General features: G+C 48.7%; 1 protein-coding gene across 2 annotated transcripts in view; it reads left to right on the top strand.

The window, feature by feature from the left end:
* CACNB4 (calcium voltage-gated channel auxiliary subunit beta 4) overlaps positions 1 to 17,517 on the top strand; it is a 200,026-nt gene that overhangs the window by 158,328 nt on the left and 24,181 nt on the right. For both annotated transcript variants that reach the window (XM_075317210.1, XM_075317211.1), the window contains 2 exons: positions 7,349 to 7,407; positions 9,632 to 9,741. In XM_075317210.1, coding sequence (XP_075173325.1) covers positions 7,349 to 7,407; positions 9,632 to 9,741 — 169 coding nt within the window. The remainder of the gene's footprint in view (positions 1 to 7,348; positions 7,408 to 9,631; positions 9,742 to 17,517) is intronic.

The following is a 17,517-nucleotide window of genomic DNA, read 5'->3' as shown; positions in this document are numbered from 1 at the left end:
CTCAACTTTACTCAGGGGTTGTCTTCTTTGATGACCACACCCAGTTGGTAAAAAAAAAAACCAACAAAAAAAAACCCCTTACATTTCTATGTAGGGATTAGTGGGAGAAATCTCAGGAATGAAGAGGCGGAGGAGCATAAGGAAAACAATGCCGAATTCAGGAGAACAGCATTTACACCAGAAAAAAAACAAAACATTTTTATATAATCCATTCCATCCGGTAAACAGACTTAGATTATAGATAGATATATAGATAGATTGATAGATAGATAGATTGATAGATAGATAGAGGGATAGATAGATAGAGGGATAGATAGATAGAGGGATAGATAGATAGAGGGATAGATAGATAGAGGGATAGATAGATAGAGGGATAGATAGATAGAGGGATAGATAGATAGAGGGATAGATAGATAGAGGGATAGATAGAGGGATAGATAGAGGGATAGATAGAGGGATAGATAGAGGGATAGATAGAGGGATAGATAGAGGGATAGATAGAGGGATAGATAGAGGGATAGATGAGGGATAGATGAGGGATAGATGAGGGATAGATGGAGGGATAGATGGAGGGATAGATGGAGGGATAGATGGAGGGATAGATGGAGGGATAGATGGAGAGAGATAGATGGAGAGAGATAGATGGAGAGAGATAGATGGAGAGAGATAGATGGAGAGAGATAGATGGAGAGAGATAGATGGAGAGAGATAGATGGAGAGAGATAGATGGAGAGAGATAGATGGAGAGAGATAGATGGAGAGAGATAGATGGAGAGAGATAGATGGAGAGAGATAGATGGAGAGAGATAGATGGAGAGAGATAGATGGAGAGAGATAGATGGAGAGAGATAGATGGAGAGAGATAGATGGAGAGGGATAGATGGAGAGGGATAGATGGAGAGGGATAGATGGAGAGGGATAGATGGAGGGATAGATGGAGGGATAGATGGAGGGATAGATGGAGGGATAGATGGAGGGATAGATGGAGGGATAGATAGATAGAGGGATAGATAGATAGAGGGATAGATAGAGGGATAGATAGATTGATAGATAGATTGATAGATAGAGGGATAGATATAGATAGATAGATATAGAGGGATAGATAGATAGATAGATAGATAGATAGATAGATAGATAGATAGATGGATAGATAGATGGATAGATAGATAGAGGGATAGATAGATATAGAGTTTGTGAGACTGTGACCGGGGTTATCTATGACGGCCGGTATGTCTCGCCCCGGTTGTGCTCACTCCATGATAGAAAGTAAATCCACTCTAGGGTTAATGCTGTTTCCCTACAGGCTGAAGGAAGGGTTAAATGGAAACAGGAACAAGGGCAGGTGTGCCGGGTGTGAGGGAGTGAACACAACTCCCTGAGTTCTCTGCTGGAGAGGCACATGTATATTGGTGTGGACTTTTGTTTGGACATTAAACCGTGTGCTGTGAAACTTAATGCCTGGATCCCGTGTCTTCTGCTGCGCAGCCGACCGTGCTACCTCACATATGGTGGAGAATGCGGGCATCCCGGCCGGTGAGGTGTAGCTTCCTTTTCTGGTGACCCGGTAGCACATGTCCTGGATTCAAGCGGCTATACTACGGCCCAAACCCAGCGACGCCATGGAGGACATACTAAAGCATTTGGCTCAGGCTAATGCACAGCAGCAACAGACCAATGCACACCTGCTCCAATCCTTGAAATCGCAGGACCAAAGACACCAAGAACAGCTGGTTCAGGCCAATGCACGTCAGCAGCAAGCCTTACAATTGCAGGAACAAAGACATCAAGAACAGATGGTTCTCCTGGCCAAGTCGATCCGTGCTGGACCGGCAGCAACAACCCCGGGACCGGGTGATGACAGCAGCGTCCGGAAAGCGGTGAGACAAGCGTTGCAAAAGATGACCCCGGGGGATGATGTGGAAACGTTCCTGGCGGTGTTTGAGCGGGTGGCCGAGCGGGAAAAGCTGCCGACCCCCCAGTGGGCTGAGGTTTTGTCGCCCTATCTGACGGGGGAACCCCAAAAAGCGTACCTGGACCTCTGTACCGAGGACGCCATTGACTATGTGACCCTAAAAGCCGAAATACTGGCACGGTTGGGGGTGAATACCTATGTACGGGCTCAGCGGGTAAATCAGTGGTTCTATGAGGAAGCCAAACCCGTACGCTCCCAGGCCTATGACTTGTTGCATCTTGTAAAAAAATGGTTGCAGCCTGACACTCTGAGCCCGGCGCAGATGGTGGAAAGGGTAGTAGTGGATCGTTTTGTGCACACTTTACCCGTCACCGTTCAACGGTGGGTAGGACAGGGTGACCCAAGTACCCTGGACCAATTAGTGTCCCTGCTAGAGCGGCATGTGGCTACGCAGGACTTGATACGGGACACTGAGACTTTGCGTACCGCCCGTCGGTCCGGCCCCTCCAAGCCTAGGGCCAAGGACTCACCGCCGACAACGGTGCAGGAGTCCCCTACCGTCCCACCTGAGGCCGCGGCCGCCAATCCTGAGGTCCGGAAGGTTCTGTACCCTAAACGACAACCCGTCAAGGGGGTTTCCGTCCCCATTAGATGTTGGCGGTGCCAGCGGGTGGGACATATGGAAGCCCAGTGTCCACTCACCACGGAGCCCATGGATTGTGGGGTTACCCGGCGGGGTTCAATGTATGCTCAGGTGGTGTGTACCGCTGACCTGGTCTCCCCAGAGACGGAGCCCCACTTGTGCCAAATACAGGTGAATGGATGTCCGGTTACAGGATTGTTGGATTCCGGAAGCTTAGTGACCCTTGTGCGATCCACCTTGAGGGCTAAAGTAAAGGCCACAGGACGTACCGTGGGGGTGGTTTGCATACATGGGGACCGCCGAGACTATCCCACGGGAATTGTCACCATCACAGCACCTTGCGGTCAGGTGCAACATGAGGTGGGACTTCTTAACACTCTTCCTTATGACGTGATCCTAGGAAGGGATCTGCCCTATTTTTGGACTTTATGGAAGGGACCCCCTAAGTCTCCTCAGATATTGGTCAGTCCGGGACCTGAGCCCTACAATCCTGAATCCGGGACACCTGCCGTAGGGGTCCCCATGATAGGGACAGAATGTGAACCCGATAGGTCGCCCCTAGAGGTATTGGCAGGAGAGGCTGAGACGGTCGAACCCATCCCGGAGTTGGAGGCGTCCCCGGATACGTTTGGGACTGCCCAACTCCAGGACCCTACATTAATACATGCCCGGAGTCGGGTGACAGTAATTGACGGGGTGGCACAGCTGCCCGGTGCCCAGGTAAGGTACCCCCATTTCGCTCTTAAGCAGGATTTACTCTACCGGGTAGATGAAATACGGGGCGTGGGGGTAGAGCAGTTGGTGGTGCCCCAGCCGCATCGTCGGCGGGTCCTCGACTTGGCTCATAAACACCTGATGAGTGGCCACCTAGGGGTCAAGAAAACGCAGGAGCGAATATTGCAAAGGTTCTATTGGCCCGGAGTCTTTGGGGAGGTAAAACGGTTCTGCGAAACCTGCCCGGAGTGTCAGCTTACCGCACCTCTGACCCATTTTCGCAGTCCGTTGGTACCGTTACCCATTATAGAAGTCCCTTTTGAATGGATAGAGATGGATCTGGTGGGGCCCCTCGTAAAGTCCGCTCGAGGGCACCAACACATCCTAGTGATCGTTGACTATGCCACCCGGTATCCAGAGGCGATACCTCTCAGACATACTGCAGCAAAGCTTATAGCTCGGGAGTTGTTTGCTGTGTTCTGCCGGGTGGGGTTGCCCAAGGAGATCCTTACGGATCAGGGGACCCCATTCATGTCTAAAGTGACCAAAGAGCTATGCCGGCTACTCCAGATCAAGCAGTTGCGTACGTCTGTGTATCATCCTCAAACGGACGGTTTAGTCGAGCGTTTCAATAAAACCCTGAAAACCATGCTCAAAAGGGTGATCTCCAAAGACGGGAAAGACTGGGATATGATGCTTCCCTATTTGATGTTTGCCATACGAGAGGTGCCACAGGCATCCACGGGGTTTTCGCCTTTTGAATTGTTATACGGGCGACATCCCCGGGGATTGTTGGACCTGGCAAAGGAAACATGGGAGCAAGAGCCCACCCCCCATAAAAGTGTGATTGAACACATTTTGGGTATGCAGAACCGCATAAGCGTGGTCATGCCAATTGTGAAGGAGCATTTACAGGAGGCTCAGGCCGCGCAAAGCGGCCGCTACAATAGACAAGCCACCGTGCGGACCTTTAAACCCGGGGATCGGGTGTTGGTATTAATCCCCACGGCGGAGAGTAAATTCCTGGCTCAGTGGCAAGGCCCCTACGAGATAAAGGAAAGAGTCGGGGTGGTTAACTATAAAGTATTGCAGCCCGGTAGGCGGAAACCTGAACAAATATAACAAATATACCATGTCAACCTATTAAAACCTTATATATAAGAATAAGGCTGCACATCAAACTTAGATAATGGTATAATGCCTCAAGCATATGGAAAAATATTGGAATATACAATGAAAAATGCTACTTGCTAATTTGAACATGTGAATAATGAATTGCATACCTGCTATGAATATTAGGAAAAAGGAGATATTTAGCAATCGCATTGATCAATGTAACTGAGCCCCAAAGCCTCGTCAAGGCATATCTCTATATTGGGGTCCCTAGCTCTGTGACCCTAACTGTGTGTCATCTCATTGCAATTAAAAACTGCTGTGGGTGGAGAGGGGTAACTAAGGACTTTCTTATATAGGAGATGGAAAAAACATGGCCGAAAGGGGCGGAGCTGTGTTCACATTCAGAAAAAAAACTACATATAACTGAATAGGATAACTGAAGTGAGCACTAATATATATGTATTTTTGGCTTGCACTCATATATATATATTAGTGCTCACTTCAGTTATCCTATTCAGACCTATTAAAACCTTGGCAGGAACGGGAAAGCCTGATGGCTGTTTTTTCCCCATCTCCCTCCTCTTCGGGTCGTTCACCTCCGGCTCAAGCAACCTCCGGAGAGGACGAACCGGAAGTAAGGATTGGAGAAGCCCTCACCAAGACTCAGAGGCGAGAGGCCAGACGGTTGGTTCAGCAGAACCCCGATGTCTTCTCCGAGCTGCCCGGTAGGACCAGTCTGATACGACATGATATTGTCACCGAGCCCCACCTGAAGGTACGCCTGAAGTCATACCGGGTACCGGAGGCTCGACGACAAGCCATATCGGAGGAAGTAAAGACAATGTTACTCCTGGGGGTCATCGAAAAATCCCGGAGTGAATGGGCTAGTCCGATTGTCCTAATACCAAAACCCGATGGCTCCTTAAGGTTCTGCAATGACTTTAGGAGATTGAACGAAATATCCAAGTTCGATCTCTACCCCATGCCCAGGGTGGATGAGCTGATTGATAGGCTGGGACAGGCGCGGTATTTTACCACGCTCGACCTGACCAAGGGGTACTGGCAGGTGCCACTGACGGAGTCCGCCAAGGAGAAAACCGCTTTTGTTACGCCGGAGGGTCTCTTCCACTATGTTGTCTTGCCTTTTGGGTTACATGGCGCTCCGGCCACGTTCCAGAGGTTGATGGACTTAGTGCTGGAACCCCACCAGGCGTATGCATCAGCGTACCTTGATGACATCATTATTTACAGCTCCGATTGGCAGACCCACTTGGAACAGGTACAAGCGGTGGTGGACGCGCTTCGAACAGCCGGATTGACAGCCAATCTCAAGAAATGTGCGTTGGGACTCACGGAAGCCCGCTACTTGGGCTACGTGATAGGCCAAGGAGTGATTAAGCCCCAAATTAACAAGGTTGAGGCGATCCAGAAGTGGCCTAGACCCCTGACCACGAAGCAGGTTAGGGCCTTCCTGGGTATCGTGGGGTACTACAGGAGGTTTGTAAAGGATTTTGCGGGACTATCAGCCCCCTTGACGGACCTTCTCAAAGGCAAGAAGTCCGTCATGGTGCGCTGGACTCCGCAAGCCGAGGACTCCTTCCGGGCCCTGAAGGGGGTCCTGTGCGGACAGCCCGTTCTCGTACATCCTGATTTCCGGAAGGAGTTCATAGTACAGACTGACGCCTCAGAGGTCGGCCTGGGGGCAGTGTTGTCTCAGGTGGTTCAGGGGGAGGAACACCCCGTCACCTTCTTAAGTAGGAAGCTCACCCCTCCCGAGCGGAATTATAGCGTAGTGGAGAAGGAGTACCTGGCGATCAAGTGGGCCTTGGAGTCCCTACGCTATTACCTGCTGGGACGGCAGTTTCACTTGGTGACGGATCACTCTCCACTGGTCTGGATGAGGTCCGCCAAGGAACGGAATGCCCGGGTTACCCGGTGGTTCCTTTCTCTGCAGAACTTCCGGTTTACGGTTGAACATAGGGCCGGTGGGTTACAGGGCAACGCCGATGCCTTATCCCGCGGCCCGTGTTTGATGGCGGGAGTTCAACCCCGCACGCTTGAACTGAGGGGGGGGGGTATGTGAGACTGTGACCGGGGTTATCTATGACGGCCGGTATGTCTCGCCCCGGTTGTGCTCACTCCATGATAGAAAGTAAATCCACTCTAGGGTTAATGCTGTTTCCCTACAGGCTGAAGGAAGGGTTAAATGGAAACAGGAACAAGGGCAGGTGTGCCGGGTGTGAGGGAGTGAACACAACTCCCTGAGTTCTCTGCTGGAGAAGCACATGTATATTGGTGTGGACTTTTGTTTGGACATTAAACCGTGTGCTGTGAACCTTAATGCCTGGATCCCGTGTCTTCTGCTGCGCAGCCGACCGTGCTACCTCACAAGTTACATAGATAGATGGATGGATAGATAGAGGGATAGATAGATATAGATAGATAGATAGATAGAGGGATAGATAGAGGGATAGATAGAGGGATAGATAGATAGAGGGATAGATAGATAGAGGGATAGATAGAGGGATAGATAGATAGAGGGATAGATAGAGAGATAGATAGATAGAGGGATAGATAGATAGAGGGATAGATAGAGGGATGGATAGATAGATAGATAGATAGATAGATAGAGGGATGGATAGATAGATAGATAGAGGGATAGATAGATAATGATTATCGGCAGATTCTGGCAGCTCTATCCCCCTACACTGAAGTTCCACAGATCTGAAGAATTCTGCTTATGTCCCTTCAAAGAGAGTGAAACCTGCAAAGATTATTTTTGTGGGCGATATAATTGATTCTACAAAGAACAGATCAGTGAAATACTGAAAATCAGCAGCAGCAGTTAACTCTTCCCATGAAGTGTAGACATTTCCATTTTCTGTCCTTTCTTTCTCACCTTTGTCTATTTTTTTCCTCTCTCTTTTCCTCCTTGTATCCTCATTCTCTTCTTTTCTGGGAAGGTGACGGACATGATGCAGAAAGCCCTTTTTGACTTCCTGAAGCACAGGTTTGATGGGAGGTGAGGGACAAAAACATCAAGCATCTGACCATGGTGTATTATACAGTCGTGGCCGAAAGTCTTGGCACCCTTGAAATCGTTACAGAAAATGAAGTATTTCTCTCAGAAAATTGTTGCCATTATACATGTTTTCTCATACACATGTTTATTTCCTTTATGGGTACTGGAACAAGACAAAAAAAACCTGATAAAAAAAAAGGCAAATTGAACATAATTTCACACAACACCCAAAACTGGGTTGAACAAAATTGTTGTCCCCCTCAGCTTAATATTTGGCTGCACACCTTTTGGAATAAATAACTGCAATCAATCGCTTCCTATAACCGTCCACAAGCTTCTTACTCCTCACACCTGGAATCTTGGACTCTTTTTTATAAACTGCTCCAGGTCTCTCATATCTGAAGGCTTCTTCTCTTCTCCCAAAAGCAATTTTAAGATCTCTCCACAGGTGTCAATGAGATTTAGATCCGGTCTCATTTCTGCTACTTGAGAACTCTCCAGCACTTTGTTTCCATCCATTTCTGGGGCTTATAGAAGTATGTTTGGGGTCATTGTCCTGCCGGAAGACCCAAGACCAACGACTCAAACCCAGCTTTCTGACACAGGGCACTACCATGCCACCCCAAATCCTTTGGTAATCTTCAGATTTCATGATTCCTTGCACACAGTCAAGGCACCCTGTGACAGAGGCAACAAAACAACCCCAAAACATCTTTGCGCCTCCACTATATTTGACTGTAGGTACTGTGTTCTTTTCTTTGTAGGCCTCATTCCATTTTTAGTAAACAGTAGAATAATGCACTTTACCAAAAAGCTCTACTTTGGTCTCATCTCTATAAAAGATGCTTTTTCAGAAGTATTTTGTCTTACTAACATTTTGGCAAACTGCAGTCCAGCACTTTTATGTCTCTGTGTCAGCAGTGGGATCCTCCTGGGTCTCCTCTATAGGGTTTCATTTCATTCAGATGTTGTTGGATACTTCACGCTGACACTGATGCCCCCTGAACCTACAGAACAGCTTTAATTTCTTTGGAACTTGATTGGGGCTGCTTATCCACCATCCGGATTATCCTGCGTTGCAACCTTTCATCAATTTTTTCTGCCATCCATGTCCAGGGAAATTAGCTACAGTCCCATGGAATGTAAACTTCTTGACTGTTTCTTACTGGGGACAAAGAAACATCAAGATCTCTGAAGATGGATTTGTAACTTTGAGATTGTTGATAATTTTCAACTATTTTGATTCTCTAGTCCTCAGACAGTTCTCTTCTCCTCTCTCTGTTCTCCATGCTTAGTGTGGCACACACAGACACACAACGCTAAGATTGAATCAACTTCTCCCCTTTTTGTATGGTTTCAGGTGTGATTTTCATATTGCCCACATCTGTTACTTGACACAGGTGAGTTTGAACGAGCATCACATGCTTGAAAAAAAGTTGTTTACTCGCAGTTTTGGAACGGTGGCAACAATTTTGACCGGATCTTTTTTGGAATTGTGTAAAATTATGTCCAATTTGCCTTTTTTCTGTTTTTTTTGGGGGGTTTTTTTTTTGCGGTATTCCAATAAACACAAAGGAAATAAACATGTGCATAGCACAGCATGTGTAATTACAATAATTTTCTGGGAGAAATACTTAATTTTCTGGAACAATCATAAGGGTGCCAATTCTTTCAGCCATGATTACCGGTATATAGTTAATATAAAGTTCTGTGCATTGACCATACGGGGCACTGTAAACTATACACAGGAATGGGGACTAATAATTTTGGCCAGTTACATGGCTCAACTAAGTACAGTATGTTATATAGTAATACTGCTACAACTGCAAAACAAATATTATACCGTTTTTTGTACAAAGCTCCCATGCACACCTAAAAATCCCCACATTTTCAGAAACAGTGACACTTACACATGGTTGTATCTAGTACTCAGCGTCATTTAAACTGCAGTACCTGACACAACCTATTGACAAAGGTGGTGCTATTTCTGAAACTATTTTTTAGAATAAAAGTAGAATGATTGTGCTCCATTGAGCCCTATGGGTGAGGTTATCATAGTCCATTAATCTATGTGTGTCCCAAGCGGAAATATACTGAATATAAACCGCTGCCACAAGGGAGAGCGGAAATAAAGTGAGAAAATCGATGAACTCGTCTTCTAATCTATATCAGTATGTTTACTGCGGACAGAGCTGTCATTTTAACACATTATGCCTTTTCCTAGGATATCCATCACAAGGGTCACCGCTGACATTTCTCTGGCCAAGAGATCGGTACTGAATAATCCCAGCAGAAGAGCAATAATTGAACGCTCTAACACCAGGTCCAGTTTGGGTAAGAAATTTACATTTTCAGGAATGGCAAGAGTCATAATGAAATCTATGTAAAATGGTGAATATTCAACATACAGATTTTCGGTTCAGAAATTATGGGTGGAAAATTTGAAATTAATTAAAATATCTATAAAGTGGATGAAATGTAGCAAAATGTCATCTACATGCTGACAAAAAAACCCTGCACTGAATAAAGGAAGGACTTTACCTGTTTCTCTTCGTCAGCATTCTGCCAGCATTATAGAGGATGGAACCTGCTTTTCCTCCTTTTCACCCATACATTGCACCTACCAAGTTGAACAGGGAGATGAAATCCCACCCCCAATTTTGTAGAGATACAAACACTTCATGTAGCAATAGAAAAACCCACCCCTACTTCCAATACGGAGATACTGCCCCCCACTTCCTGGAGAGATACAAAGACCTGCCCCCACTTCCTGGAGAAATACAAACACCTGCCCCCACTTCCTGGAGAAATACAAAGACCTGCCCCCACTTCCTGGAGAAATACAAACACCTGCCCCCACTTCCTGGAGAAATACAAAGACCTGCCCCCACTTCCTGGAGAAATACAAACACCTGCCCCCACTTCCTGGAGAAATACATAGACCTGCCCCCACTTCCTGGAGAAATACAAACACCTGCCCCCACTTCCTGGAGAAATACAAAGACCTGCCCCCTGCCCCCACTTCCTGTAGAGATACAAATAAACCTCCCACTTCCTGTAGAGATACAAATAAGCCTCCCACTTCCTGTAGAGATACAAAGAAACCTCCCACTTCCTGTAGAGATACAAATAAACCTTCCACTTCCTGTAGAGATACAACAAAACCTCCTACTTCCTGTAGAGATACAAATAAACCTCCCACTTCCTGTAGAGATACAAAGACCAACATCAACTTCCTGTAGAGATTCAAAGACACACCTACTTTTCCTGCAGAGATAAAATCACACACCCCCACTTCTGGTAGAGATATAAAGCCCCCCCACTTCCTGTACAGATACAAAGTCACCTCCCACATCCTGTAGAAATTCAAACACTCGCCCCCACTTCCTGTACAGATACAAAGACCAGCCTCAAGTTCCTGTACAGATTGAAAGATACCCCCCCATGTCCTGTAGCGATACAAAGACATATAACCTACTTCCTGTTGAGATACAACAACACATCCCCACTTCCTGTTGAGATTTAAAGACACACCTACATTTCCTGCAGAGATACAATCACACCCCCTACTTCTGATAGAGATATAAAGAACCCCCCCATTTCCTGTAGCAATACAAAGATACGCCCACATTTCCTGTAAAGATACAAAGACCCACCTCCACTTCCTGTAGAGATAGAAAGGCACCCCCCCCCCACTTTCTATAGAAATACAATGATACAGATCTACTTTCAGAGGAAATACAGTGACCTGCCCCCACTTCCTGTGAGATACATGGACAGCCCTCACTTCCTGTAAAGGTACAAAGACACATTCACTTCCTGTAGAGATACAAAGACCCACCCCAAATTCCTTGGAGTGGGTCTTTGTATCTCTACAGGAGATACAAAGACCACAGGAGGTTGCCAGGTCAAATCCAAGGTATGATAAAAATCTTTTAGACCTGAGAAAGCAGGTGTGATTACTGTGAAAATCTATGAAAGAACTGCTACATAATCTTGAAATCAAAATGAACATTTCCGTCCATCTAATTTGACTGACAGCTACAGCTTGTACTGACCAGTGTGAGATCTCAGCAGAGGAAGAGCACTGAGGATCTGTCAATCAGACTACAAGGGCAGAGTTTCAGCATAAGCAGGAGGGACACTAAAGAGCTGACAATCAGGCCAGGTGGATGGAGATTCAACAGCAAACAGAGAGGAGTGATACTGAGAAGCTAAATTAGTCTAGCTGGGTGGAGATTCAGCAGCAAGGAGAAGAGACACTAAAGAGCTGTCAATATGACTAGGGGAGGCGGAAATTCAGCAAAAGCATTGAGAAGGAATACTGCGGAGCTGTCAATCAAGCTGGGTGGGCAGAGATTCAGCAGGAGGAGAGACACTGAAGAGCTGTCAATCAGGCTAGGTGGACATAGGGCGGCTTTGCACGTTGCGACATTGCACGTGCGATGTCGATGGGGTCAAATCGAAAGTGACGCACATCCGGTGTCGCAGTCGATATCGCAACGTGCAAATCCTTTTTGATACGATGAACGAGCGCAAAAGCGTCGTTATCGTATCATCGCTGCAGCCTCCGACATTTCCTTAATGCCGGTGCAGCGACAGGTACGATGTTGTTCCTCGCTCCTGCGGCAGCACACATCGCTGTGTGTAAAGCCGCAGGAGCGAGGAACTTCACCTTACCTGCCGCCGGCTGCAATGAGAAGGACAGAGGTGGGCGGGATGTTTACATCCTGCTCATCTCCGCCCCTCCACTTCAATTGGCCGCCTGCCGTGTGACGCCGCACGACCCGCCCCCTTAGGAAGGAGGCGGGTCGCCGGCCAGAGGGACGTCGCACGGCAGGTATGTGCGTGTGAAACTGCCGTAGCGATAATAATCGCTACGGCAGCTTTCACTAGATATTGCACGTGCGACGGGGGCGGGACTATCGCTGCAGCATCGGTAACACATTGTTACCGATGTCGCAGCGTGCAAAGCCCGCCTTAGATCTGAACTAAACTTTTATAAAGCAGTACACAGCCATTCTAACATGGATATTCATAGTAAGTACATCAGCCTCATCAGGTGAATGGATCTATTTAATAATCTATGCAGGTTGTATAGTGAAATCTAGTGTCAGAATCCTTTTATCCTGGAAATCCCCTTTGAAGTGCATTACTATACATACTTCATCCAAGATATGAGCTGTGTTAGAATTTGCTGGGTAATGTAAGCATCTTTCGTTATATAATCCGGTGCTTGCTCTTGCATGAATCCATATTTTGCATTCATGTGCAACTTCATGCTTATTTGCCAAAAAAAATAAATAAAAAAAATGACCGTCATTTGATTCACTGAGCGCACATTGGTGTTTCAGGCTAATTTTTCCTGGCAATTACTAGACACATTTGTCTGTACACATTCCCTCGGTTTATGAAATGTGCGGTTTTCTCGGAGAAGGAATGACACATCCCTTTAATGCGGGCTGCGCTCTCCGTGTGACTGACAATGGGTGTCACTGTGAATTAGTGTGCAACTTAACACAACAAATCCACTTACATTTCCAGATACGCCGTGCGTCTTGCCAAGGCTGCTGATGTGAAAAGCAAAGATCAGGCACGAAAATCAATAGTCTGAATGAAATGTTAACCAGCGGGGGCGCACGCCTTTAATTAAAACCCAACACAAGTGCATTGTTTCATGGAATATTTCCTCTGATATTTTCTTTTTGATGGATTAATAGCAGCAATTGCAGTACAGATATCCTGGGGACGCTGTACTATAGATGATAGCAATCATTTTTTCCTACCTGTGAAAGTCATTTAAAGGCATCCTTCATTAAATTACTGCAAAATTTAGCGCTTGCCTTTAAATTAGAAACATAAAAGGGTTGTCCAGGCATATAATATTAATTTCTTATTTATTGAATAGGTCATCAATATTAGCGCAGTGAGGGTCTGAGAACTGGCACCCCTACTGAATAGCTTTTCTTAGCTCCGGTGGTGGTCACTGTCAGTGTCAAGGGAAACGGACAGTCCTGTGGTGTCTGGCAATAGAAGGTCACAGCGTTTGGCTGCACAAAATGCTCCCTGACTTTCTATTGTTCCTGCTGTTAGTATTCAGTACACTAGGAATCTCCTCTGCTGGGTTTTCTTTCCTTTCCCTTTAGGACCCTGCAGAGCTCCTCTCCCTTCATCTGTATTTCCTCTTGGGTTTAAGTACTCTCATTTTCCCTGGACTTGTGCTCCTATCCTGTGTTCCTTCACAATGTCTGGATGCAAGCAGGCGGCTTGCACTCTTCTGTAGAATCGGTTGCTGCTCTTTGCTGAACGTCTACCTGAGGCATTTGGAGATAAAATGTTAATGTGCTTTCCCCATGTGTGTGCTCCCTGTGTCATCTTTAGTGTTTAGTGGGGTTGACGAAGAGCTCGTCCCACACGTTCCCTATCTAGGGCCTAGTTCTAGGGCAATCCTAGGGCCAGGTATCCAGCTCGGTGCATAGGTGTGGAACCTACCGGGGTGGTGAAGGACTCTAGGGGCCACCGGTAGGTTTGGTCAGAGGTCATCATCTCCCCCTTCCTTAGATGCAGGGTTTCACTTTCCTTTCGGTGTTCTCTTGGTTCTCCCCCATACCTAGCTTGACAGCCGGATACGGCAGATCAGCTAATAGGAGAGAAAAGTGTCATCAATATTATATGCCAGGACAATTTAAATAGGCAGGAGGTCTTTCTTAGAATCCCATATAGGGAATACAGAGTGCAAGGGGTTATCCCTTTAACAACATTTAATACCTATCTAGAGGAGTGATCCCGAACACGGGGGTCTCAGTGAATGGAGTGGTAATGCACACGTGTGACCACTGCTCCCATAGACAATGAATGGAGAGGATGTGCGCTGTGGTACCATTCCCATAGAGGGGCATGTTACTCTCATTCCCAAATTGGGTGGGGTCTCAGAGCACTTACCCCCAGAAATTATATATTTAAAACCTATCCTGTGTCCAGGTGACAAATGTTGCTAGGGGTGGAAGCGTAACCCCTTTAAAAGGTTTTTGCCTAATTTGAAAATGATCACCGCACTCCATCCAAATTGTGGCGCCATCTGAATGCATACACTCCACCACTCCATTCATTACCAGATATAGCAGAAGCTTAGTGGACCCAGCGTATCTATACATTGCATAGACAGCCCAGTGATTTCAGTGGGCACTATGTAATATTTGATTTATCCAGCGGGGGTGCTGCAGAGGAATTAACCCCTTAACATTCCCTTAACAACATGTGCCAATGTATAATGTGGGAAAACAAACTGAGTCCACTATACACAGGACAGGTACCACCTGTGTTACACAGCCAGCACCTGCCTCTAACAGCTAATGCCGAATATTGATGTTTAACTGTGTCGCCCTGGGCAAGCCAGGGGTCACAGGTCACAACACCACCACACCCCACATCCCAGGTAGGCACACCTAAGCTGAACCAAAAATCCTTGTTGCCTTCCTCCAGAGGCTGATGATTCACACCAGGGGGTGGGCCAGGCGGTTGGCTCCGCCCACCAAGGAGATCACAGCTCTGGAGGCAGGAAGTACCAGGCAGTTGAGCTCAGGGCGAGCTTGTGTAAACAAGATTAGCCTGGGCAGGGCAAGAGTGAAGTCCAGTGAAGGGCTAGAGTAAACAACAGAGAAGTGAAAGTGGAGGAAAGAAGAGTAGTAAAGGAGGAAAGCAAGAAGTGGTGACAGAGCAGAGAGTGTGTAAGCCTGAGAGCCCAGCTTTGTGTAGGGCCAGAACAGCAAGGTCAGCGACGGCGGTGACTGTCTGGAGGGGGACCGTTTGGAAGTTCCTGGAAGGACCCCGTTGGCTGTGTGCCCGGTGGTCTGGAGCAGTGTTCCGAAGGACAGTCAGCACCAGGGCAGGGGCCTCTCGGACCCCGGCAAGGCTAGGAGTCGCCAAATTTGCCGAATCCGTCAGTGAAGGGGACGTAGATTCCCCCAACAACCAAGTCCCGATTGAAGGCAACAGCCCAACCCGTACAACAGAGGCACCGCCACCGCCAGGGCACCAGTCTCTGAGGGCCAGCGCCTGCGGGCAAAGTGTAGTGCTCCTCCGGCCCAGCTTGAAGCCGGGGAGCGGGTTACCGGTGGGGACCCATCGCAACCAACCGTATATACAGGTGCAAGGAAGAGGGACATCACCGTCACCTACCGGGAAAGCAAAGCAGCCGTCTGTGGGACCGTCCTACCAGCCGTTTGGTTTACCGTACAAACTGTGTCCACGTCTCAGGCTGAGTGAGTACCACAGTGCCGCAAGGCACAGCGCTGTCCCCGCGTCCCTGCGCCCACCAAGCCCTGCACCTCACAAACCATCACCGGGCCCCGGGATCACCAACCCCTACCCACGGAGGGGCAACACAACACCTGGCTGCTCCCCATCACCATCCCCGGGATCCCCACTCAGAGCAGCGGTGGTGCAATCACCACAACCGTGGGTGGCGTCACGAACTATAACAATCCCCCACACCCAACAACAAACCCCCTTTCACTCACGGGCGAGGAGTGTCGCTCGAGGAACCCCGGGATCCGGCCCACAGCTCGAGCCACCACTGAGCAGCTGCCGGACCCGAGCAGAAGGGGTGAGCGTAGTGTGCTGACACCCTCCTCCCCGCCCGCGACAACTTGGCGTCACGAACAGGATCTTACCGCTCTGCCGTCTGGTAGAGGTGCGCCTTGTTACCGCCGGAGGTATCCGGCGGAAAAATTTCAGAAGCCGCCATCTTTGGCGCGAAAAGTTCCCGCTCGAGCGTCTTCTCGAGCAGTAGAGGCGCGAAGGCCAAAATCCCGCCCCGGAGAGAGGAGGGGCCGGAAAGAGCTAAGGGGGACGGAAACAAGATGTCTGCGCCCGACGGAGCCGCTGGACGTCGCAGCCGCAGCGGCACCCGCAGCGGCACCCGCGGATGGGGATGGACCTGCCCAGGTCCCGGCCGTACCGGCGGGAGGTGCCGCGGCCCCCACGCTCGCTCAGGTCATGCCGTTTTCCTTGCCCTATGCGCCCGGAGCTGCCTGGCTACCGCAGTATGACGGGAAACCGGATGCCCTACAGGCCTTCCGGAAAAAGCTTAACCCGTTGCTAGAGCTGTACCCCCTGACTGATAAGCAACGTGCAGCGATAGTGCTAGGCCAGTTAACCGGTGCGGCGGAGCAGGAAGCGGAGACCTGGGCCGAGGGGGACCGGCTCTCTGTAGCCACCATCTTTGAGAAGCTACAGACTGCCTTCGAGACCCGGACTGAAGCTGAGCTGAGGATGCAGTTTTACCAGTGCCGGCAACGAGCTGGGGATAGCATTCGGGACTATGCTCTACGTCTGCAGACCGCCCTCCGCACGCTGAAGCGGGCGAATCCTATCAATGAGGCGGATAGCAACAAGATGTTAGTGGAGCAATTTGCGCAGGGGATGAGGTCCCCTGAGGATCGTAAACAACTCCGGCTGTGGGCCCTAGAACACCCTGATGTGGACTTTGCTGTGTTAAAGGAGCGGGTCATTAAAGCACTACAGCCCCCAGCAACCGAAGGTCTGGAACCCGCCCCGTGGCCCGTTGAGACGGCTCCCGTTGTGGCAGCCTCAGCCAAATCAACCTCTCCAACATCTGCAGTCCCGAGCAGCACAGTGGAAGAACTGGCAGCCCAGGTCCGCCGCATGGACGGAGACCTTGCCAAAATCCTGGCTGCACTACAACCTCTGACCTGACCCGACCTCAGCCTCCAGCACAGATCCAGCTTGCTGACAGTCCCGAGGATGTTCCCTGGATGCAGCGGAAAAGTGCTAACAACCCGCGGAGCAGACCCCCAATCTGCTACAAGTGCCGTAAGCCGGGTCATTACTACCGACAGTGCCCGTTAAACGAGCAACCCCTGGGGCCCCGGGCCAATCCTCAGGAGTAGAACATCGTGGCCCCCCGGACTGGCGGGACCGATATATCGGGGCCCGCCCTATCATCCCCGTGGCTGTGGACGGCATACCAGTGATGGCTCTCTTGGACACTGGATCACAGGTAACTACCATACCATACACGTTGTACCAGCGGTATTGGGCCGTAGACGAACTGGCGCCCCCAGACAATAGTATAACATTGATTGCCGC

Source organism: Anomaloglossus baeobatrachus, chromosome 7, assembly GCF_048569485.1.
Source record: "Anomaloglossus baeobatrachus isolate aAnoBae1 chromosome 7, aAnoBae1.hap1, whole genome shotgun sequence".
In the NCBI taxonomy this organism is placed as follows: domain Eukaryota; kingdom Metazoa; phylum Chordata; class Amphibia; order Anura; family Aromobatidae; genus Anomaloglossus; species Anomaloglossus baeobatrachus.
The sequence above is the reverse complement of the archived record's forward strand: the minus strand, read 5'-3'. Positions and strand labels throughout refer to the sequence as shown.